At 45.7% G+C, this 20,774-nt stretch overlaps 1 protein-coding gene across 1 annotated transcript in view; it reads right to left on the reverse strand.

Moving 5' to 3' along the window:
* Positions 1-20,774, reverse strand: part of NAA25 (N-alpha-acetyltransferase 25, NatB auxiliary subunit) — a 792,299-nt gene that overhangs the window by 530,947 nt on the left and 240,578 nt on the right. Inside the window, exon 10 of the mRNA XM_085636118.1 lies at positions 16,841-17,010. Coding sequence (XP_085492244.1) covers positions 16,841-17,010 — 170 coding nt within the window. The remainder of the gene's footprint in view (positions 1-16,840; positions 17,011-20,774) is intronic.

A 20,774-nucleotide genomic window follows, 5' to 3' on the forward strand; every position in this document is an offset into this window, starting at 1 on the left:
AGATAGAGGTGTTTTATCTCTGGTCTGGAGGAGATATTCACGGTGTGAGTACCAGGCCCTTTTCAGGTCACGTTTAACGAAACGTCTGGGGTATCCTCTAGCTATGAGCTTTTTACAAAGTAATTCAGCCTTCTGGAAGAAATCTTCCTTAAATTTACAGTTCCGTCGGATGCGGAGGAATTGACCATATGGTAGGCTGTCCCTGAGGGCCCTGGGATGCGCGCTGTTATACTGTAGTAAGGTGTTCCTTTCGGTAGGCTTTCTAAAAAAGGTGGTATATAATTCACCATTCTGGCACTTTATAGTGACATCTAGATAGTCTATTTTGACGTTGTCATAATTGTATGTGAATATTAGGTCTGGCTGGATATTGTTGAGCCAGTTGCAGAAGATTTGTAGTTCACTTTGGTCACCACCCCAGATCATAACGACATCATCGATGTAACTCCGCCAGAGATGTGGATTTGTGGCACTAAGAATAATATTAGTCACCATGTCATCGGCAAAAAGGAGGGCAAAGTTTGGAGCAAAAATGGCTCTCATAGAGGTGCCTTTGCACTATCTTTGTATTTATCCTGAAACAAGAAATAGTTCTTGGTGAGTGCAAATTCTAGCAATGAAATAATGAATTCTGTCGGTACTTGGTGAACGGCTTAGCGGATGTTCAGAAATTTCCTAATGACCTCTATACCTTTATTTTGGGGGAGGTTAGTGTACAGGGACTCTATGTCAAGAGTGACAAGGAGTTCTGTAGGTGGGTCAAAAGGCTGGGATTCGATCAAGTTAATCAAGTGGGTTGTGTCCTTGACATAGGTAAGAGTATCTAGGACTATATTTTTATTTTAAAAAAGTCAATACATCTTCCCAGGGGCCCCAAAATAGAGCCACAGCCAGAGAGGATGGGCCTACCTGTAGGTGCTTCCGCATTTTTGTACACTTTAGGTAATGTATATAGGACAGGTGTACGTGGTGTTTTGTTCTTTAGGAATAGAAATTCGTTTTTGCTGATGAAACCATTTTCCAGACCATCTTTGGTAATGGTAAGGATATGGTCACTGATACCTCGGAGGGGGTTGCTGGTTAGACGTTCATAATGTGAGGTATTACTCAGTTGACGGAAGATCTCTGCATCGTAAGAGGTTTTATCCTGAATAACTATTCCACCTCCCTAGTCACATGGTTTGATAAAAATGTTGTCTAGTTCTTTAAGAACAGGCCACTCTCTTACCACCAAATCAGACAATATCTGGAAGGCAGTCACCATTCCTTGTCTGTTCTCACTCTTGCTCTATTATTCTTTCCTTCACCACAACACTGTCAGCATCACCAAATCCCTTGGACTCTTATCTCAATAGGCAGTCTTGACAACCAATCATCTGCCTTATTCTTCTCCCCTAGTAGATACTCTACTTGACAATTATATTCCATCAACCCATCCCTACATCTCCTGATTCTAGGTGCTGAATTGCCATGAACTCTGCAAGAAAAAAACTGCACCAATGGATGATCCGATCTTACAACAAAAGGTATTCCACACAAAAAACTGAAATTTTGTATCACCCAAGCAACTGCTAGTGACTCGCACTCTATAACGGACTATCGCTCACCCGCCCCCTTCAAAGATCATGATGCGAATGCCACTATCTTGTGTTGCCCTTCGACCACCTGTGACAAAACAGCACCAAGGCCACTCAGACTTGCGTCAATTGTTAATTTTGTCTTTTTACATCCATCAAAATATCAACTTGACAGTCAAACGCCATTTCGCAATCATCCAACCAGGATAACATCAACCTTTTTTTGCAGCAAACTCCTCAGCGGTTGCACAACACTTACAAAATTCACAATAAATTTTGAAAAAAAAATTAGGCTAAGCCAAGAAACAACCTGACCTGATCCCTGCTGTTAGGACCTTCTACAAGACTCAATTCTTGCATGGGACCGATTACCTCACAAGAGCTCGTGTGTCCAAGATATGTGACCATTGTGACACCAAACCTGCATTTGTCCTTCAAAGTCAATCTCACCGTTTGTAATCTTTCTAACACCGGTCTCAAGATGATATCTTGGTCATGCTTATCTTTGCCATGCATCAAAATGTCATTCTGAAAGTACAGAACTTGTGGCACTCCCTTTAACACACTTTTCATTACGCTCTAGAAGCAAGCTGCAGCAGATGCCAACCAAAAGGGTATCCTTAAGAACGGCAGGCACCCAAAAGTGTGACAAAATATGCAAGGTGCCTTGATTTTTAATGTAGGGAAATCTGGTGGCAAGCCAAGGATAGACCCATGGTACTGAATACTTTAGCCTTCTTGAGAACTGCCACATCCTGTATATATTTGGAAGGGGTTGATGGTCCACCAAAATATGCTTGTTAAGTCCCATCAAATCCACACACATTTATATGCTCCTTCCTCTATCCTTAGAAGCAAGACCCACCGAAGCCAGCCACTCTGAGGATTCCATTTCCTCAATAATGCCCAATCTTAGTAGTTTTTCAAACTCAACCTTAAGAGGTTCTCTCATTTAATCTGCCACTTTTCAGACTTTAAACACGGATGGTACCGCATTCTTTAACAAAACGCTGTGTTCAAAACCATGTAACAAAACTAACCCCCTCAGTAAACACTTTAGAAAATTCACACACCACATCATACTCCTCACCGTATTTGCCACCAACAAAATGGGTTTGAGGTATTGGGGTTAAGGATTCAGAAATGCTGGTGGCTGTGAAATGCTGGAGGTTGGAATACTTAGTAATACCCCCACTCCATTCACCACTCCAAGGAACAGAGAGAAAACACAGTAAACAGCAAGAATGTCAGAAATAACCAAACCTGGTTCATATTTCATAAAGGAATCTGTAATTACTAGCCATTCAAAATTATATCACTTGTCAGCTTATCTCCACTCCACACGCTTCATGCTGGTCACAGATTGTTTTTTTTGTGTTTTTTTTTTTTATTTAGCACCACTTTGCGTGTGAAAAGCACACTAAACTGTTACCAGGTATTACTTAGCCTCTGATGCAATATGTCAAAGCCCCAAAATAATACGGCCACTGCGTGTGTGTTATACGCACGTCATATGTGCGTTGGATGCCGCATGAATGCAGGATCCATATAAGATGCATCCAAACACTCAAATTGCTACCAAACCCCAAAACACAGTAGCCAGAGACAGATGGTTGAATGCAAGCTAGGTCAAGGAGGAACAACAAAATTTCAGTCACATAGAGTCAATAGGATCCCCCCTCACCCAGCACCAAAATATACAATATAACCAGCATAAGCAGGGAGCCTATAATGTATTTATGACAAATGTTCCCGGGTTAAAACAGGGAGCTAGGGAAAATGAGGATTCTTTAAAAAATAAAGTGATACAATGGATTGGGTATGGGTGTCAATGTTTATCCATCATACGATCTGACAAACCAAGCTGAACGCCTTCAGACTGATAGCTGGAATCTGGATGATACACGACTAGTTCTCCAGTCTAAATCCATTGCAGACGGCCTGATTGCTCTCGATTTACGTACACGCTCTTTAATGGAACCTAGAATAAGATTCAAGTTAAGTAAAACTACTTAGGAGAAAAATGATCATCGTACAGATTCAGGATCCATGCAACTCTTTTTGCGCACAGACAACTTGGAATCCGTAGACTGACTAGATGGGCTAATATCACTGATGAGTGGTCCCACATCGAACACTCTAGGTATTGCTAGTGTTCCCTTAATGGCTGGCCAATTGGAGCAACAAGAAACTCAGGTAGATAATAGAATATCTTCTGACATTATAGATAATGGAAAAACACAATCCGAATTTATCCCTGACTCGAACCTCGAGGCATCTGCTAAAAATATCACGATGATCTCTTGGAATAAAGCTGGGTAAAAAAAAAAAGAAGATCTTAGACCCATTTTGGCAGGAATATGAAGGGATATTTGACCTCTGCCTATTCCAAGAAACTTGGTTAATGGAATCTTCATTCAAATTAGGGTATAGGATGTTCAGTGTCAGTGCTGCACCTTCAAAGAAAGGGAGACCCTTGGGCGGGTTGGTGAAATGGGTAAAGATTAATCTTAATATTACTATAGACGTCATGAGCATTGATTCTTCAGATATTTTAGGGCTGAAGTTGAGAACTTCCCATAGAATGAATTTGAATGTTCTTAATGTCTATATAAGACTGAGATTACTTTCTATAGAATTACCAGTGGTAGATTTCTTAGATGGGGCTTTCAAATCTATGAAATTAGATGGAGCTGTTCTTGTTGGGGGAAATTTTAATTGTAGATATAAACCCGTATAAGACTAAACATTTGGAACAAATCAGGCAACTAAGGATAGAATACAAAATGATACAAAAGGCGCCGCAAAAGTGCTGGGGTGACACTATTTGGGATGACTTTATCATCGCAGCAAGAACAAAAGACCATTCCCCCTTCTGGAGAGTAATAGCACACAGACATAAAAAAGGGAGGACTGACACAGATCACTACTTGGATCCAAGCACTTGGCAGACATATCTCCGAACTATATGCAAGGGCCCCAAAGTCTTGTGTAAATGTTAGTGTACCCTTTTAAATTTCCTCCCATGACATATCAAAGGCGACCCTTCAATTTAGTAAAGAAGAGACCAGAACAGCAATAGACTATCAAATTAGGGAAAGCACCAGGACCAGATAAAATACAGGGGGATCTCTTGAAGCATGACTCAGAAATACAGGTACCATATGTTAATCTTTTAAGCAAAGCAGTGGCGTCAGGGGCACCCAACCCTGAATCATGGAAGGGGGCAGAAATTGTCCCCATCTATAATAACGGTAATAAGGATGACCTGGCCAATTATAGGCCCATAGCCTAATAGACACACTCAAAAAGTCTACGCGAGACAGGTACTGAATAAATTAAATGATTGGATAGTAGAGAAAGATATCCTCTCATCATGCCAAGCAGACTTTAGAACTAAGACCAGTACGATCAAGTCTTTAGATTGTCATGTACAGCTTGGAAGTATGCCAAATTAAAGGCTGGTCACCGGTACGTCGCATTCATTGATTTGAAAGCTACGTTTGAGTTGATACCAAGGGATCTCCTGTGGGAATCTTAACGACAACGGAGTACTGCAGGAGATCCTGATACAGATAGGTAAGCTTCACCATGACAATTTTTCTAAAGTGCGTTGGGGACTGGGGGAGGAGACTTACAGATGCAATTCCTGTTTGGAAGCGAGTGAGGCAGGGTTGCATCCTGGCCCCCAGCCTCTTTTTATTAGATGTGAATGACTTAATTCAACATTTACACAATTCTACCCACGATTCGCCAGAGTTAGAAGGGGCCCGTATATGTGCCTTAATATTTGCAGACAATTTTGCTTTCTCAGACATCAAGAGGGCTACAAAGATTATTAGATAGTTTCAGTGGCTATTGCAGATCAAAGGGCCTTGAAATAAATCCCAGTAAGACCAAATATATATGGCTATTAGACTACATAAATGCTTTAAAAATGAAATAGTGCTACAGCACACACCATTAGAGCTTGTAAATAATTTTAACTACTTTGGTATGAGAATTGATTCAAAATTGTCATGGAAATCCCAAATAAATAAGGGCAAGACAGTCCTGCTCCAAAATGCTACGCCAGTTCTTAAAGAACAAGCTACTGAGACTAAGGCAATCTCTTCGGCATTGGAGGTTTACAGATGTAGAGCCCAAACAGCAGCCTTTTACGGGGCTGAACTATGGGGCAGGATGAATCTGAATTCAATTATTTTGGGGAGAAACAAAGTGATACACATGTTAACATCCCTCCCCCAAAATACTCTTTTGATTCCATTGCTTTATGCCATTAAGAGAAATGAGCATTTAGCCATATTGAGACACCTACTATATTGGACCAGAATTTGGGTTACAGAAGAATTAAAATCTTGTAGACCAGGCCTGAGAGAGCTACTGGAACTTGATGGCCAACTCACCTTTCCCTGGTTTAGTCACTTACGAAATTGGTTTTCCCAGTTAGGTTTGAATAGATTTTGGACAGATCCTAGTTTATTGAACATAAATGTGAAAAATTTGTTAAAGCGCATTTATTGGGATTTTATTTTTGGTAAAGTCACACTGTAGGAAGGGATGGCTCACTGCACATTTTGTATCTTTTAAACCAGCGCCAACGTCTGAACACTGTTTGGATGAAATCCAACCCCAATTAGCTAAAACTCTTTTTGAAATATCGCTATGAGATCCTCCAGATCAACTCATTTACAGCTAAGTGGTCATCTGGTCAAGCAACAGAGAAGGAAACTAAATGCACTTTATGCTTGCTAGATGTTGAAGATACTGCACATATTTTGTCTGCCCAGAGCACTATTACCAGAAGAAAATGGATAAAACCAATATGCCTGGGTTTGATGACTAGGGAGTTTTCAGAGGCCTTAAGAATATTGAAAACAGATCATGACTAATTGTATTTGATGTTAGCAGATTTGTACTTGTTAATCATTTACGGAAAAAGAGGGGTCTAAAATTTTAGCATTTGTAGATTATATTATGTTTTATTTGATTGACATTTATATCAATATCGTACTGCAAAACAGTGAACACCGACTTTTTATTAATGGATGTGATCATTTTAACTTACATCACATGTTAATGCTTTCTTGGGAAGCTCTTATCGAAACAAAAACTATTCCGATTGGTAAACTCTTATTTATGCACTTTATAGGGTGAAGGTAGTTAATCTTTGAGTAATTCTGACCAAGTATACTTTGTCAGATAATATACCTGGCATAGTGAATCTTTTAATGCTTGCTACAAGGGATATGTTTTAATTGAGTCATCCAGAGATCAACATGAAATCCCCTTGTTTTCGAAAATACACTCAGTGTCTTACATTTGTATATAGCTATTTTAATGTCATTAGCTTACCACAGAGATGTATTGTGTTGTTATTGTGATGCTGTTATGCTGCACTGTTATGGTTCTTTGAACCGAAATAAAGTTTAAAATTAAAATGGCCAAGGGAGGTATTTCTCAGATATACAAAGCCCTGGTCAAACACTCTCCATGTACATTAGCACCATGAAGGAACGGTGGGAGGGGTGGCTGGACCAGCTGGACGAGGGAGGAATGTATGGTCCTATCTTCCCTAGCTATCTCAGCCCGAATCCGTGTTGTTCAACTGAATTCTATGTCGGGACCGAAAGCTGAGATCATGCCTTCTTTCTTCGCTTTTTTTTTTTTTCTTCACAGCAGCTATTTTTAACACAACTATCAAAACTACATTTCCCTTGACCAGCAGGGAAATAAAGAGTTAAGACAAGTGCTATCACAATGTCTGCACTCCAGACCCCAGTTGGTCCTTCCACGCTGTTTACTCCTCCTCTCTCTTCGCTGCTCAACAGCAAGTTATGTTATGTTATAGAGGATTTAATAGCGTGCTCAATTACTCAAGAGTGTCCTGGCGCGAGCAGTTATCGGAAAACCTAAGAGGGAGGGATGCATGGATCAGATAATTAAAAAGAAAAGTTTTAAGTCGTTTCTTGAAGGGTACAAGCTCCTGAATACTCCAAATTTCTAAAGGAAGAGAATTCCAGGCTAGCGCAGTTTTGACAGAGATGGACTGACCTCCCAGCCGTGACCTGCGAAAGCGGGGGATGGTCATAAAGTGTTGGGTGGCTGATCGTAATGCTCTGTTAGGGACATAAAAGATGAACCGCTTCCTTATATATAGAGGGCCCATACCATGCAGCGATCTGTGAGCCACCGTAAGAACTTTAAATTGCACTCTTTGGGCCACTGGAAGCCAGTGCAAGTCATGCAGATGCGGTCTCACGCTAGATCTTTTAGAGATGTTAAATAGAAGTCTGGCTGTGGTGTTTTGAATCGTTTGTAGTTTACTCAGCAAATAGCCGGGGATGCCACAGTAGAGAACGTTGGCATAGTCCAAGCGGGAGAGAATGAGTGCCCGAGCGACCGTTTCCTTGGCATGGCTGGGAAGAAGGGGAAAAAACCTTCTAAGAGATTTAAGCATGCCAAAGCAGACACCTGTGAGTCTCTTAACTTGCACCTCAAAGCAGAGATCATCGCCGAACCATATTCCTAGGTTCTTAGCAGGCGCACCCACTGACTTAGGGCGAGGGAAGTCATGCGGCCACATATTTTCATGGAAGGCAGGTGGAAAAGCCATATAGCAGCACCTCTGACTTATCCTCATTGCACTTCAGTTGGGCACGTGCCAGCCACTGAAACACGGAGGAAAGGCAGTTCTGCGCTCGAGAAGTCAACAGGTCGCCATCTTTCCAAGTAAATAGGAGCTGGGTGTCATCAGCGTAGGTAATTATTTTTGCCCCCATCTCCTCTGCCACGTAAATAAGGGGTGTCAGATAGATGTTAAAGCGTAATGGGCTCAAAGTAGATCCTTGAGGAACTCCCATAGACACTTTCCTAGCAGTTGAGGACAAAGGAGGTGACCAGACCTGCTGGGTGCGATCTTCCCAAAAAGATTTCAGCCAATCCAGGACAGAGCCTGCGATGCCGATGTTAGCCAGGCGAGTGAGTAGAAGATGGTGGGGTACCGTATCGAAGGCAGCAGATAGATCCAGTAAAACCAGAGCCGCCCTGCCGCCCGCGTCCTGGCACTCCCTGATTGATTCTGCCATTTCCACTAGAGCCGTCTCAGTGCTATAACATTTCCTGAATCCGGATTGATCCGGATGAAGGGCACCGGAGCTTTCAACGAAAGTATCCAGCTGACGAAAGACTACTTTTTCGCAGACCTTGGACAGGGCTGGAAGAAGAGAGATGGGACGATAGTTAGTCGCTTGTAACGGATCCAGTGAGGGCTTCTTTAGGAGTGGCAATAACTTGGCCTGCTTCCAGTGCAGAGGAACCCGCGCCGTGCACAGAGACAGATTAATAATTGATGTCACTTCCGGGTAGACTACCTCAGCTACACTGGCAGGACATAGGTCAGAAGGAGAGCCTGACTTAAGAGTATTAAGAATAGCCAGTATATCTGACCCAGTAGCAGGAGAAAATCCAGAGCATGTGGGCGACACTGAAAGCAGGGGGGGGGGGGGGGGGGGGAGATGGTGGGAAACCCAAAATGGCGGCGCGGGAACACAGGACGCCAAAAGACGAGGTACTGGCTCTTTCTTGATTCAAATAGGCAGAAGAACCCTACCAGAACGAGGTACTATGAGCAGCAACTGTTAAAATATGCTAAATCACATTTATTGAATCATATTCAAAGAATATAAGTGCGCAAAGTAAATAGGTTAAAAGGACACAGATTGCATAAATAGCAGCGCGCTAGGCAGGTTAGCAGTTCCAAAAGCAAATCTCCCGGCTCAAGCCTCAGGAGCAATAACCCGTTTTCTCCTATATAGGGGTTAAAAGTGTAGTTATTTGCGCTTGACCTGTAATCTGTTTTCACAGATCCCCTGCAGTGGCGGGATGCATTGGCGTGCCTTGCGCAACATATTTCCCAACCAAAGTGCAGTGAGGTCCTCCCGCCACCTGGGGGCGTTGTGCACTCTCAATGGGCAGCGCGAGTCAGGCACTGGAGATAGAGTGCAGAGGAGCGCTGCCCTTCAGAGTCTCCAGCCTTGCCCCCCTGCCACCGAAGCGGGACTGTTTCCCTTGATGTTTTTTATGCCCCAGTAGGAGTCTGTATTGTGTGCTGAACACCTCGAGGGGTCATAAGGGCGCCTAGTGGTGCTGTGTAGGACACTGTCGGATGGCTACCCAGTCATAGTTCAGGGCAGTTGTGTCCCAGGGCTCTGTCCCGTAAATTGTGCACCTCTGGCCACCCAAATACGCCTGGGTTCCCTCCCAACCAAATCCTGTGACACTGTTTGTAATGGGCAGTGCAGTGCTGGGGGCACCAATTTAAAACAGTGATTTTTCTTGAGGTCACAGTACATACCTGTCATGCAGTCAGAGCAGGATCAGTTCCGGGAGGAGAACCATGCAGTGGACGACTCCATTTATAGGGCTGTAAATCAAGCCATTGAGCCCTTTGAGCAGTGCCTCTCGGCACAGATTGTGAAGGAATATGCCAAATGGGCTACCCCTGCGCGTTTAAAACCGGCATTTCTAGCACAGACTCCCCCACAGTCAGAGCCCCCGGCCCCCGCTGACAGTGCCCCGACCCCCCCACGTACTGCCTCCCCTGACTCCCTAGACACTGGAGACTTCCCCGGGGACATGGATGAGGACGCAGGTCCCTCTAGACCATGGCTCCCGGCAAGCACCCCTCCAGCCCCAGATAACATTGTCCAACCCAGATCAAACGGACTGGATCCCAGGCGATAAGGCGGCCAAGTCTGTCTACGCAAGCCCATGGGAACAGGCGCTCGCAACCGCCTCCAGGCGGAGTGCCCTCGCCCCAGTTTAGAATTAATGTATGTTCTGAATGGTGGACCCCCTCACCCTGCCCAGGGGATGCCCTATGCAGGTAGCAGCACAGGGATTCCAGTATTTGGGAATATTCATTACAAAAGACTCCACAATGAGATATGAACGTAACCTGCTCCCCCCACTGCAGAGATGGAGGGATGTCGCCAACTGGAAAACGTTCCCCCTCGCTTCTACTACTGGGGAGAGCAGCGTTGTTTAAAATGATGTCCCTACTGCGCTTTCTTCATGCGCTTCAGAACTTCCCGGACATAGTCCCTGCGAAGTATTTCAAAGAGGTGGAGAGTCTCCAGGGGGGATTTGCTCTGGGAAGGTCGTCCGCGTATAGCCTTTAAAAAATTGGTACTAAGTTTGTATGACGGGGGGGGACTGGACTCCCCAACATCAAAAAATACTATTGGGCGTCCCACTTGGCAGGCCATCAATCAGTGCACGTACTGTCTCTGGGATGATCCGGTTTAAAGGACAGACAAATGGCTCCTGTGCCAGGTGGTAACTATAATATGGCCCTCTACTCTAAGCCCAAAACTTTCCCTTAACAGGACCAACTAGGCACTCAGTACAGGAGTGGCATACATTCAACAGAAGTATGGGTTGGGAACAGAGGCTCACGCGGGCAACCCCCCCTATGGGACTTGGAGCAGTTGGGTACCCTGAGGAACACAAAGGGGTTTGACAAGTGGGATATGATTGGGGTCACAAAGATAGGAGACCTTTGGAAGAAGGGAGAAATGGTATAATTTGCCACCCTGCAACAAGAATATGAAATGGCGGATACAGAATACTTAAGATACATACAAGTGAGACACGCATTAACATCACAGTTACCGAGGGGAGAATCTCCTCCAGAGTCTTCACCGCTGGAGGATAGATTGCTTGACGGGTATATGCAGATGAAAGCAGTGTCCCTGACTTACAAGAAACTTGTTAATAACGCCCCTGATCCCTTGGGATGGGTCCGAGAACACTGGGAAGGAGATGGACTGGAACTAGATGATGAGGAAAGTCAGGAAGTGACTGTGATTGGTCCAACTCAAAATTCTCCACAGAATATAGATCACAGGGGGTAAAGCTAGTCAAAATGGGTAGGGCAAATGATTTACTGTGTCGAAGGCAATGTGGCCAGGGGGGAAGATTCATGCATATTCTTTGGGAATGTGTGCACATTCAGAAATACTGGAAGGGAGTACACAACTGTCTTGGAGAAGTCCTTGGACAGGATATGGAAGCCAAACAATGTCTTTTGAACGTCTGGGAGCCCACTGGTTTAAATAGTAAAGACAAAATATAGGTCATGCTGGGTTTGATGGTAGCAAAGAGGAATCTCGCTAGGCTGTGGGGCGCAAGTGTACCACCCAAGGTGTAGTCCTGGAAGGATGACATGGATTAGTGTATGATAAGGGAAACAACGGTATATGTAGCGAGATTATGCCCTAAAAATGGTCTTCTATCTGGAGCAAATGGAACAAATATCGCAGTAATATCGGTGCCCCGCCAGTTGTTCCTCCTCTTGATGAACCAGATACTCCATAGTTAATGTTACTATACCATTCAAAGACCTGTGTAGTATAATAGCATTTGGTATGTATAGCTATGTGAAATTTGATTCATCCCATTTGATGGCAATCATGAATGTCGCTTCTTTGGTATTTAATAAAAAGAATAAAAGAAAAGAAAAGAATGATGTCATTTTGTGGACATCCTTGTCAGAAGTAAGCAGTTTCTCTGCAAAGAAATGAGATGATCTCTTGAGTCTTCTCTTTTTTGATTATTCTTCCTCTGTTCTGATGCCTTGCATGAGTTCCCTCAGCCAGATACATGCTCAGACTTTTCAAACTACTTTTAAAAATCTTTAGTCCTTCAACAAGTAAGAGCTTGATAAACACCACACAGACCTTGAGGGGGTCTTAAACAGCATTTATCTGTCACATGGTGTTCACTTCTTAAGGAGAAGGAATTTGTTGTGGAGAAATTCTGTCAGAAACCGGCAATAAATGGTTTCACTTGTCAGAAAAGGTTTAAAGACAACTAGTTAAGCTGTAAAAGCTAGAATTCTGCTCAATTTAGTAAAAAAGGAGGTGTGAAACCACGCGGGCTCTGTAGATCCCGACTCTGAGGTAGCTACTAATAGAGTGCACTATGGGTAGACAAATCTCTTGGGCTCTCAAAGAGACAAGACACCTTTTCTCAGTCTACAATGAAAGCCTATCAGGCTGCATTTTCTCTTTCTATCCTCCATATGTATTCACCTGAAGGTTTAGAACGGTTACTCACATTCAGTGGGATAAAGAAATTCAGTCTCCTATAGGCTGTTACAGGGTGTGCCACATCATAAAGAGAGGGGCACCAACACCCTGTGTGAGTTTTAAATGAACAATACATCTATAGGAAGTGCTCCATAGTCAAAATAGGGAGTGCCAAATGATTCTAGTTTTATGACTATCAATTAAGATTAGCCCTGGGTAAGACCCCTGGCTCGGATGGGTTGCCCGTCGAATTCTACTCCACCTTCTCTTCTCTATTGATACCTAAACTACACCAACTCTATATATCATCACTCGCAGAGGGGAGGCTGCCCCCCAACACTCGGGAGGCGGTCGTCACTTCCCTCCTCAAGCCGGACAGAGACCCCTTAGATATGTCATCATATAGGCCCCTGTCCCTCCTCAACACAGAATACAAAATTCTTAGTAAACTCCTTGCTAACCGCCTACTTCCACTCCTTTCGCGACTGATCCACACGGACCAATGTGGTTTTGTCCCACGACGGAGTACTTCGCTGAATCTCAGGCGCTTTCATGCCATTTTACACGCCTCCGGCCCACGACCGGTGGGAGCGGGGTGTTTATCCCTTGACATTTCACAGGCCTTTGATACGCTCAGCTGGTCTTACATGTTGGAGGTATTGAAGAAAATGGGTGCCCCCCCAGAACTATGTGCCTGGATCCAGTTGCTCTACACGGACTCAATGGCCAGGGCGAAAACAGGCTCGATCATCTCCTCAGCTTACCCTATCTTCCGGGGTACACGCCAGGGGTGCCCACTATCGCCTATATTGTTCGTCTTGGCGCTTGAACCGTTAGCCCAAACTCTCCGGCAGGTCATGGCTCCCCATGGCATCCTGATGGAGGGCATCGTACATTCAGTCTCGCTATACGCAGACGATATGCTGTTATACTTTCGTGATCTCCAGGCCGACATGGGGGAGGTGGCGGATATTTTTCTCCGCTTCGGAGAGATCTCCGGGTTATGCCTCAATGCTTCCAAGTCCGTAGTCTACTCTTTCAGCAACTTGTTCGTGGCACCGGAGCTCCGGTTCGGGTCCTTAACCTTCAGAGTGGCGCCGGTCACCTTTAGGTACTTGGGGATTAATATATATCGTTCCGTGCCGGATGTCATTGCAGGCAATTTGGTACGCACCATCTCTTCCATTCGCTCTCAAATTGCATTTTGGAATACATTGCCCCTCACCGTCGCAGGACGGGTTACGATATCCAAGATGGTGATGTTGCCTCGCCTGCTTTACTACTTCGTCAATGTCCCCGTAGTGTACCCCGCTTGGATTTTTCGAGAGCTGGATACTCTGCTGACCTCGCTGATCTGGGGCAGGGGGAGACACAGGCTTGCATTGGCAAAGCTGCGGTTACCAAATGGAGCTGGCGGGATGGGTGCACCCGATTTTAGGGCATATTGTATCGCTGGCCAGCTGCAGTGGTTGGCCTACTGGCTAGCGGGTAAAAACCTGTTTGAAATTGGCTATACACTGACCCACTTGGCGCGCGGTGCCCTGCAGTCGCTGCTGTGCCCCGGTGCTCCTCGGCCATTGGACCCTCCAGCCCTGCTGAAGATAGCGCTTCATTACTGGGCACGGGCATGTAAATACGCCAGAATTCGGAATCCATACTCACCGAACATGCCGCTGTGCGGCCTCCCTGCGCGACGGGGAGTGCTCCGCGGCGAGCAGGTACGGCCATGGGCACAACAGGGGGTGGAAACTATAGGGGCCTTTTTTCAAGAGGGCAACTTGATGTCCCACGAAGACTTTGTGAGAGTTAACAGGGTACCCGACACCCAGTTTCTGCTCCACGCGACGATTTTCCGTTATATTCGGACGCACTGGCAAGGGACACCAGCAGAACCCCCTACCTTCCACCTTTTGCGCGCTCTCCATATAATGGGCCATGGACGATGTCTGGTTCGTTGGCTTTACAGGGGCCTCCGGGAACATACTCAGGTTTCAGTGGTCGCTCTCCGGACACGGTGGGAGACAGACCTGTCCCGAGCACTTAGTGACAAAGAATGGGCTTATATATTGGAGTACCCTAAAAAAGTGTCCCGCAACTGCAGATTGAAAACTATTCAATTATTTGTCCTCCACAGGGCGCATCTTACTCCCCATGTACTGAGTAGGATGTACAATACGGTGGCTGCAACCTGCCCCCGCTGTCTGGCACCGGACGCTGATCTCGTACACATGCTGTGGCTTTGCCTGGCGCTGAGGGGATACTGGGGTGGGATAACGCATGTCTTAACCACAATTACTGAACGCCCCGCCTGGGATACTGCAGAGGCTTGTTTATTGGGCCTTTTACCGACCCCCTTGAAAGCAAAGCTGTTGCGCCGTTTCGCCAACCTGGTATTAATGCTGGCGAAGCGCCTGATAACACAGCGGTGGAAGTCCCGCACGCCGCCGAGTGTGGAGGCTTGGAGAGACGAGGTCTTGAGATGGGCGGTGGCGGAGCGCGAGGCGCTGTACCGAGAGGAGAGTCGAGGGCTGCGCAAACGACCGATCTCCCTGGAATGGGCGCATCTGACCGAATTATTCAAGGGCGAGATGGAGGAGGAGGGAGGGAGGGGGGGGGGGGGGGGGAGGCTGTGGTGGCTGCCCCCCCGGAATTCCCCCGCATGAGCAGTGGTACCGGTGGACAGAGGTGGGTCGTTATGGCCGAGAGTGTGGGGCTGACTCCTGGTCAGGGGATGTGTGATGTTTAGTGTGAATGTGTCTGTTATCCGATGGGGGTGTGTGCCGTGGGGCGGGCCCCCCGCACACCACCCCCCCACAAGTTGAGGGAGGATCTTGCCTGTCCATTTAGTCCCCCCCTTTGGTGCTGCGTGCACCGGCCTTTCTCCTTCCCCTACCGGGAGCTGGGGGGGTTTTGACCTCTGCCCTGGCCCGCCCCTTCTTCCCCCCCCGCCCCTTCTTACCCCCCCCCCCCCCTGGCCCGCCCCTTCTTCCCCCCCCCAGTTGAGCGGGCACTGCTCCCTTTGGGCACGATAGGTTGGAGGCTAGGAATGTACTGCATAACACTGTGTTGAACTGATGACCTCCTTATTTGTATTGTGATATTCTGGATAGGCTTCGATGACAACACCACATGGGGCCCAGCGGTAGTATAATGCCTGCATTGTATCCTGAGCTCTCTGTATAACTAAAATGCTCAATGTAATGTGTACTACGATGTACCCCCACTTGAAAATCCCAATAAAGTTGTTTAAAAAAAAAAAAATGACTATCAATTAAGATCTTATGATACAGCAGATGACATTCCTTGATGGCTTTCATTGAAAGAGCAGACCGGAACTAGGTCGGATGTTGTCTAATAACCTCATGCTATGATGCTCAACATCACTGGATTTTAGACTGGAAGTATTCCTTTAAGGCCGAAATGCAGTCAGTATTCTTAAGTACAATGTACTGCACAACTTTAACTAAGGTTTGCTACTATTTTGGTGCTTTCATTAAGTCGAGAGTTCTCAAAATTAGATGCTAAATCCCCATCAATGTCATGAAGAGTCTACAAAGAATCATTTAATCCACTCTGAATAAAAACTCCTAAAACATCAGACCTTTTCGTAAAACGTTTCAGTTCATATAAACTCGGACAAAGATAGTCTACAACAACTTTTCCTGAAAAAAAAGTAGCAAGCGCTTAATATGCTGGTGGGGCATGGGCCTAGAATGCAGAAGGAAGCACAAGCAAAGTAAAATTTTAATCAACAATATCTTTTAAACAGCAATGTCCGTCTCACCCTGCTTAGGCAGTTGAGTACCCCAAAACAGTCAAAACAAATGGACAAAAGAACGAATGCATTGTCACTTATATGTTCTAGAAAATAACCAATCTTTATCTAGATAAACGCCAGGAGAACCTAGAGGTGGCTCAATAGCACTACTGCAATAAATTATACTTATGTAAATGCACGTCAGAAATTATATCAACAAAATAGGCAATGGTGTCTTGCTAACATGCTTATGATTTATTTACCCCACTTCTAAGATTTGTTCCAAATCGCCAGAAAATGAAAAGGAATGCATTAAATGCCTGGGATACACCTGCACACATTTTTTTCTGCTCCTACTAGAGGCACAAAGGCTCACTGTATTGATTACTGGAATTGAAAGTGACGTATCTTACCAAGCTTATATTCATTGTTACATCCTCTGCTTCGCAGACGCTTAATGAGTTCCAACTTGGCTAAATAAGGTCCCCGCAGCTGCCGCAAACTTTTGGATTCTTCAGCTATTCTATCTTCTACAAAACGGACAGTCTCTTCCACAGAACAATCCAGTTTTCCTTCCAAAGATCTAAAAATCACAGAAAAATAAAATGTGTTATTCTTGTGGAGGCAAAATCTATGCATCCACATGGTTTTATTGTATGAATTATAAGAACTGTTACCTCTACTCTTGACGTGAAATTCAAAAGGAACTGAGGTATATACACTATGGTTGGTCACCAAGACCACAATGGAGATATTAAACTACGATATTTTCAAAATAAGATCATAATAGTCTAGAAAATGATTCCCACTCTTTCAACAAAATAAATACAATTATACAGTCTCAGGGTGCCAAGATAAAACAAGAATATTTAGCTGCACACAAAATCTGGTCTGGTCTTCATAATGCCTGAAATACAATGAATAGGGACACAGTTATTTGAAATTTTTTTAAATTCTACAGTGAGTCGGCTGCCTTCTTCCCATGCATGCTCATGTACTCTGCAAGCATTTTAACTCCACTCACCTTCACTCTTTAGGATACATTTTAAGTAGTGATAGGGAGACAGGGTGAGGCGCACAGGTAAAAATTCCACTTCGAGGAAAGTACATTTACATGCAAGTAACTTCGTTTATTTCAGCAATAAATATTTTAGAGATTCACATGCTTATTTGAGTAAGATTGCAACTATCCACATTTGAGGATCATGACTAGACAATCTCACTTGAAAACATAGCCTCAAGAATGGCAGTGCAACCACAAGAAAGCAGTGAGTTGGAATGTAAATTTAAATGCAACTTATTAGGACACATTAGCATTCAAATTATTAAAGTATATGGCCAGTAAAGATAGTTTCCTACTTCACTACTAAACAGGGAACGGTGGAAGTAATACTAACAAGCATTGGCAAAGCCAATAGGTCTCGCCTTTGGGACCTTATAAGTGTTTAGCCATGCAGCAGTTAATGTTGTTGCAGTAAGGATATTGTGCTGCATAACTAAATACTTATAAGGTCCCAAAAGCGAGACTTATTGGCTATGCCAATGCTGGTCTCTACTGGGAAGAGGTGATGCACTTGTGTGCGCACTATGACAAGATCATAGCATGTCTTAGCAACACAGCTATTTTTTTACAGTTTTGCAGTTCGAAGGCCGGGACGCCCCTTTGCCGGGACAGCTGTGAGCTTTATTAAATCAGCTAACATAACATTACATATTCCACAGATAATTACCCCGCGCGGTTTCTGTAGAATTTTAAGCAGACAACTGACAGACAACCATTAAAGAAAGAGGGTGGAAGAATTGTCAGAGGTCTGCTGTTGGATATGTGGCCGAACACATCGCTCCAATCACCCTGAGCATCAAAGCGCCTCGATTGGTGTACGGTCTCAGATTAGATTATGTTTTCTGCCGAATTATAGTGGTAAATAGATATCAAATGTCAGATTGTCCGCTTGGACGGTTTGTGGCGGTTGCGGGGAGATGGGAGGGGCGTGCGCTCGTGCTGGTGTATATTCCACCTGGATTACAAGTCCAATCCTATAGGGATCTGGGCACCTTTCTACTCGGGCTTCCGGAGGGACGCCTGGTGATTGGGGGCGATTTCAACGCCGTCCTTTCGGGGGCGTTGGATAGGCATCCTCCCCGGGACATAGTTCCGGGACAGCAGTGGCTTCCTACATTTGACGCCTTCGGCTTTGTAGATCTCTGGAGAAGGCGACACCCGAATAGTAAAGAATACACATTCTTGTAGGGAGCTCATCGTACGCTCTCGCGAATTGACTATATTCTATCTCCCGTGCAGGCAGACATGCGAACAACAGACATCAAACACTTGCCTAGGGGCATCTCTGACCACTCACCGTTATGGGCACACCTCACGATCGGGGACCAACGAGTTGAGGGTATACCGCGTATCAATCCTTGGTATCTGAAGGGGCCAGAAACTAGAGCAGCACTGGGTAGAGTCGTGGAACAATATTTCCTTGATAACTAAGGCACTGTGGATTCCCCTTCTACTCTGTGGGAGGCAATCAAGACAGTGCTCAGGGGCCAGGCCCTCTCGGTGATCGCAGGTAGACGGGCAGATAAAGAAAAACAGCTGAGGGAGATCGAATGTGAAATAGCTAGACTAGAGGAAAGTTCAGGGAGCGGCCTCGATGACTATCTCACCCATCAATTGCAGCTGAGGGCGGCAGAATACAAATCTGTAGCCACAGACGCGGCGCAAGCTTTGGCGCGTGAAAGGGATGGACGCATATACGATCAGGGTGATAATCCGGGTAAGCTTATAGCTTGGCTCGATAAAAAAGAGAAGGCACAGAGGGTTGTCTCCGAGATTAAGAGTGCATCGGGTATTCTCCTCTCGGAGCCCCACGACATAGCTAGGGAATTTGCTAGACATTTTGGAAGGGTGTACCGTAGAGACACTGAGCTCACTGAGAATGACTCAACCGAGTTTTTAGCAGACATTAAACTGCCCACTCTCTCTGACCACGATCGCGATGTGCTGAAGGGGGACCTCACTACAGAAGAGCTGGCTAAGGCGATGGGGGACCTTAAGGTAGGCAAAGCGATGGGGCCCAACGGTCTTCCTATCGAACTGTACAAACTCAAGCCAGACAAAATAGTCCCACATTTGAAAGCTATGTTCGATGACAGTAAGAAGCTCGGTAAGCTGCGGAGGGATCAACGAATTGCAACGCTGGTCACCATCCCAAAGCCTGGGAAGCCTAGAGACGAGTGTGCCTCCTATAGACCAATATCCCTTCTAAATGCAGAGCCCAAAATACTGGCGAAACTGTTAGCTAACAGACTCCGACCTATCATCACCAAGTTGGTGCACCCGGACCAATCGGGATTTAGACCACATCGGAATACAGCCCTCAACCTGCGGCGCCTGCACGGAGTTCTGGGGCGTTGCCTGTGGAATTCAGGAGGACGCAGTGGTGGTCTCGTTAGACGCCACCATGGCATTTGACACATTAGAATGGGCATACCTCTTTGCAGTGCTTCAGAAGATGGGATTCGGACCCAGCTTCGTAGGGTGGATCCGCCTTCTGTATGCGGACCCGCTGGCACAAGTAGCGGTCAATAATAAAAGGTCGGAGGTGTTCGCCCTGGGAAGGGGGACCAGACAGGGGTGCCCTCTTTCGCCGCTATTGTTTGCCATCTCCCTTGAGCCGCTCGCGGCGTGGATCCGGAGTGATGTCTCTACCCGCGGACTTCGAGGGTTGGGAGGATAGAATTTCGCTATATGCGGACGACATCCTTCTCTACCTCTCTTCCCCTGCGCGCTCACTGAGGGTAGTGCTAGACATCTTTGCCAGTTTCGGACGAAACTCTGGTTTCCGTATCAACTGGAGCAAATCGAAAATCTATGTACTTCACGGGGCGCCCCCCCCCCCCCCCCCCTTCCAAGAGACTGCACGATACAGGTGGCGGCTGAGGGATTCCAGTATCTAGGCATCTATATAACCACCGATGCCAGAGTTAGATACGAGAAGAACTTGATCCCTCCCCTGCGGAGGCTACGACGGGATGTTGAGGTCTGGAAAAAGTTTCCCTTGTCCCTGCTCGGGAGGGCTGCACTGTTTAAGAAGATGGCCCTGCCTAGATTCTTATATGCTCTTCAGAACTATCCAGAGGTGGTACCACGGGCATTCTTTCAAGAGGTCGAGACCCTGCAGAGAGAATTGTTATGGGATGGCAGGCCTCGGATAGCACTCGGTAAGCTTACGCTCGGCTGGTACGATGGAGGCATCGCCCTCCCCGACATCAAAAAGTACTTCTGGGCAGCGCACTTGGCCGCTATCAACCAATGCCAATACGGGAGTGGGGACGACCCGG

This window comes from Triturus cristatus, chromosome 11 (assembly GCF_964204655.1).
Source record: "Triturus cristatus chromosome 11, aTriCri1.1, whole genome shotgun sequence".
NCBI lineage: Eukaryota > Metazoa > Chordata > Amphibia > Caudata > Salamandridae > Triturus > Triturus cristatus.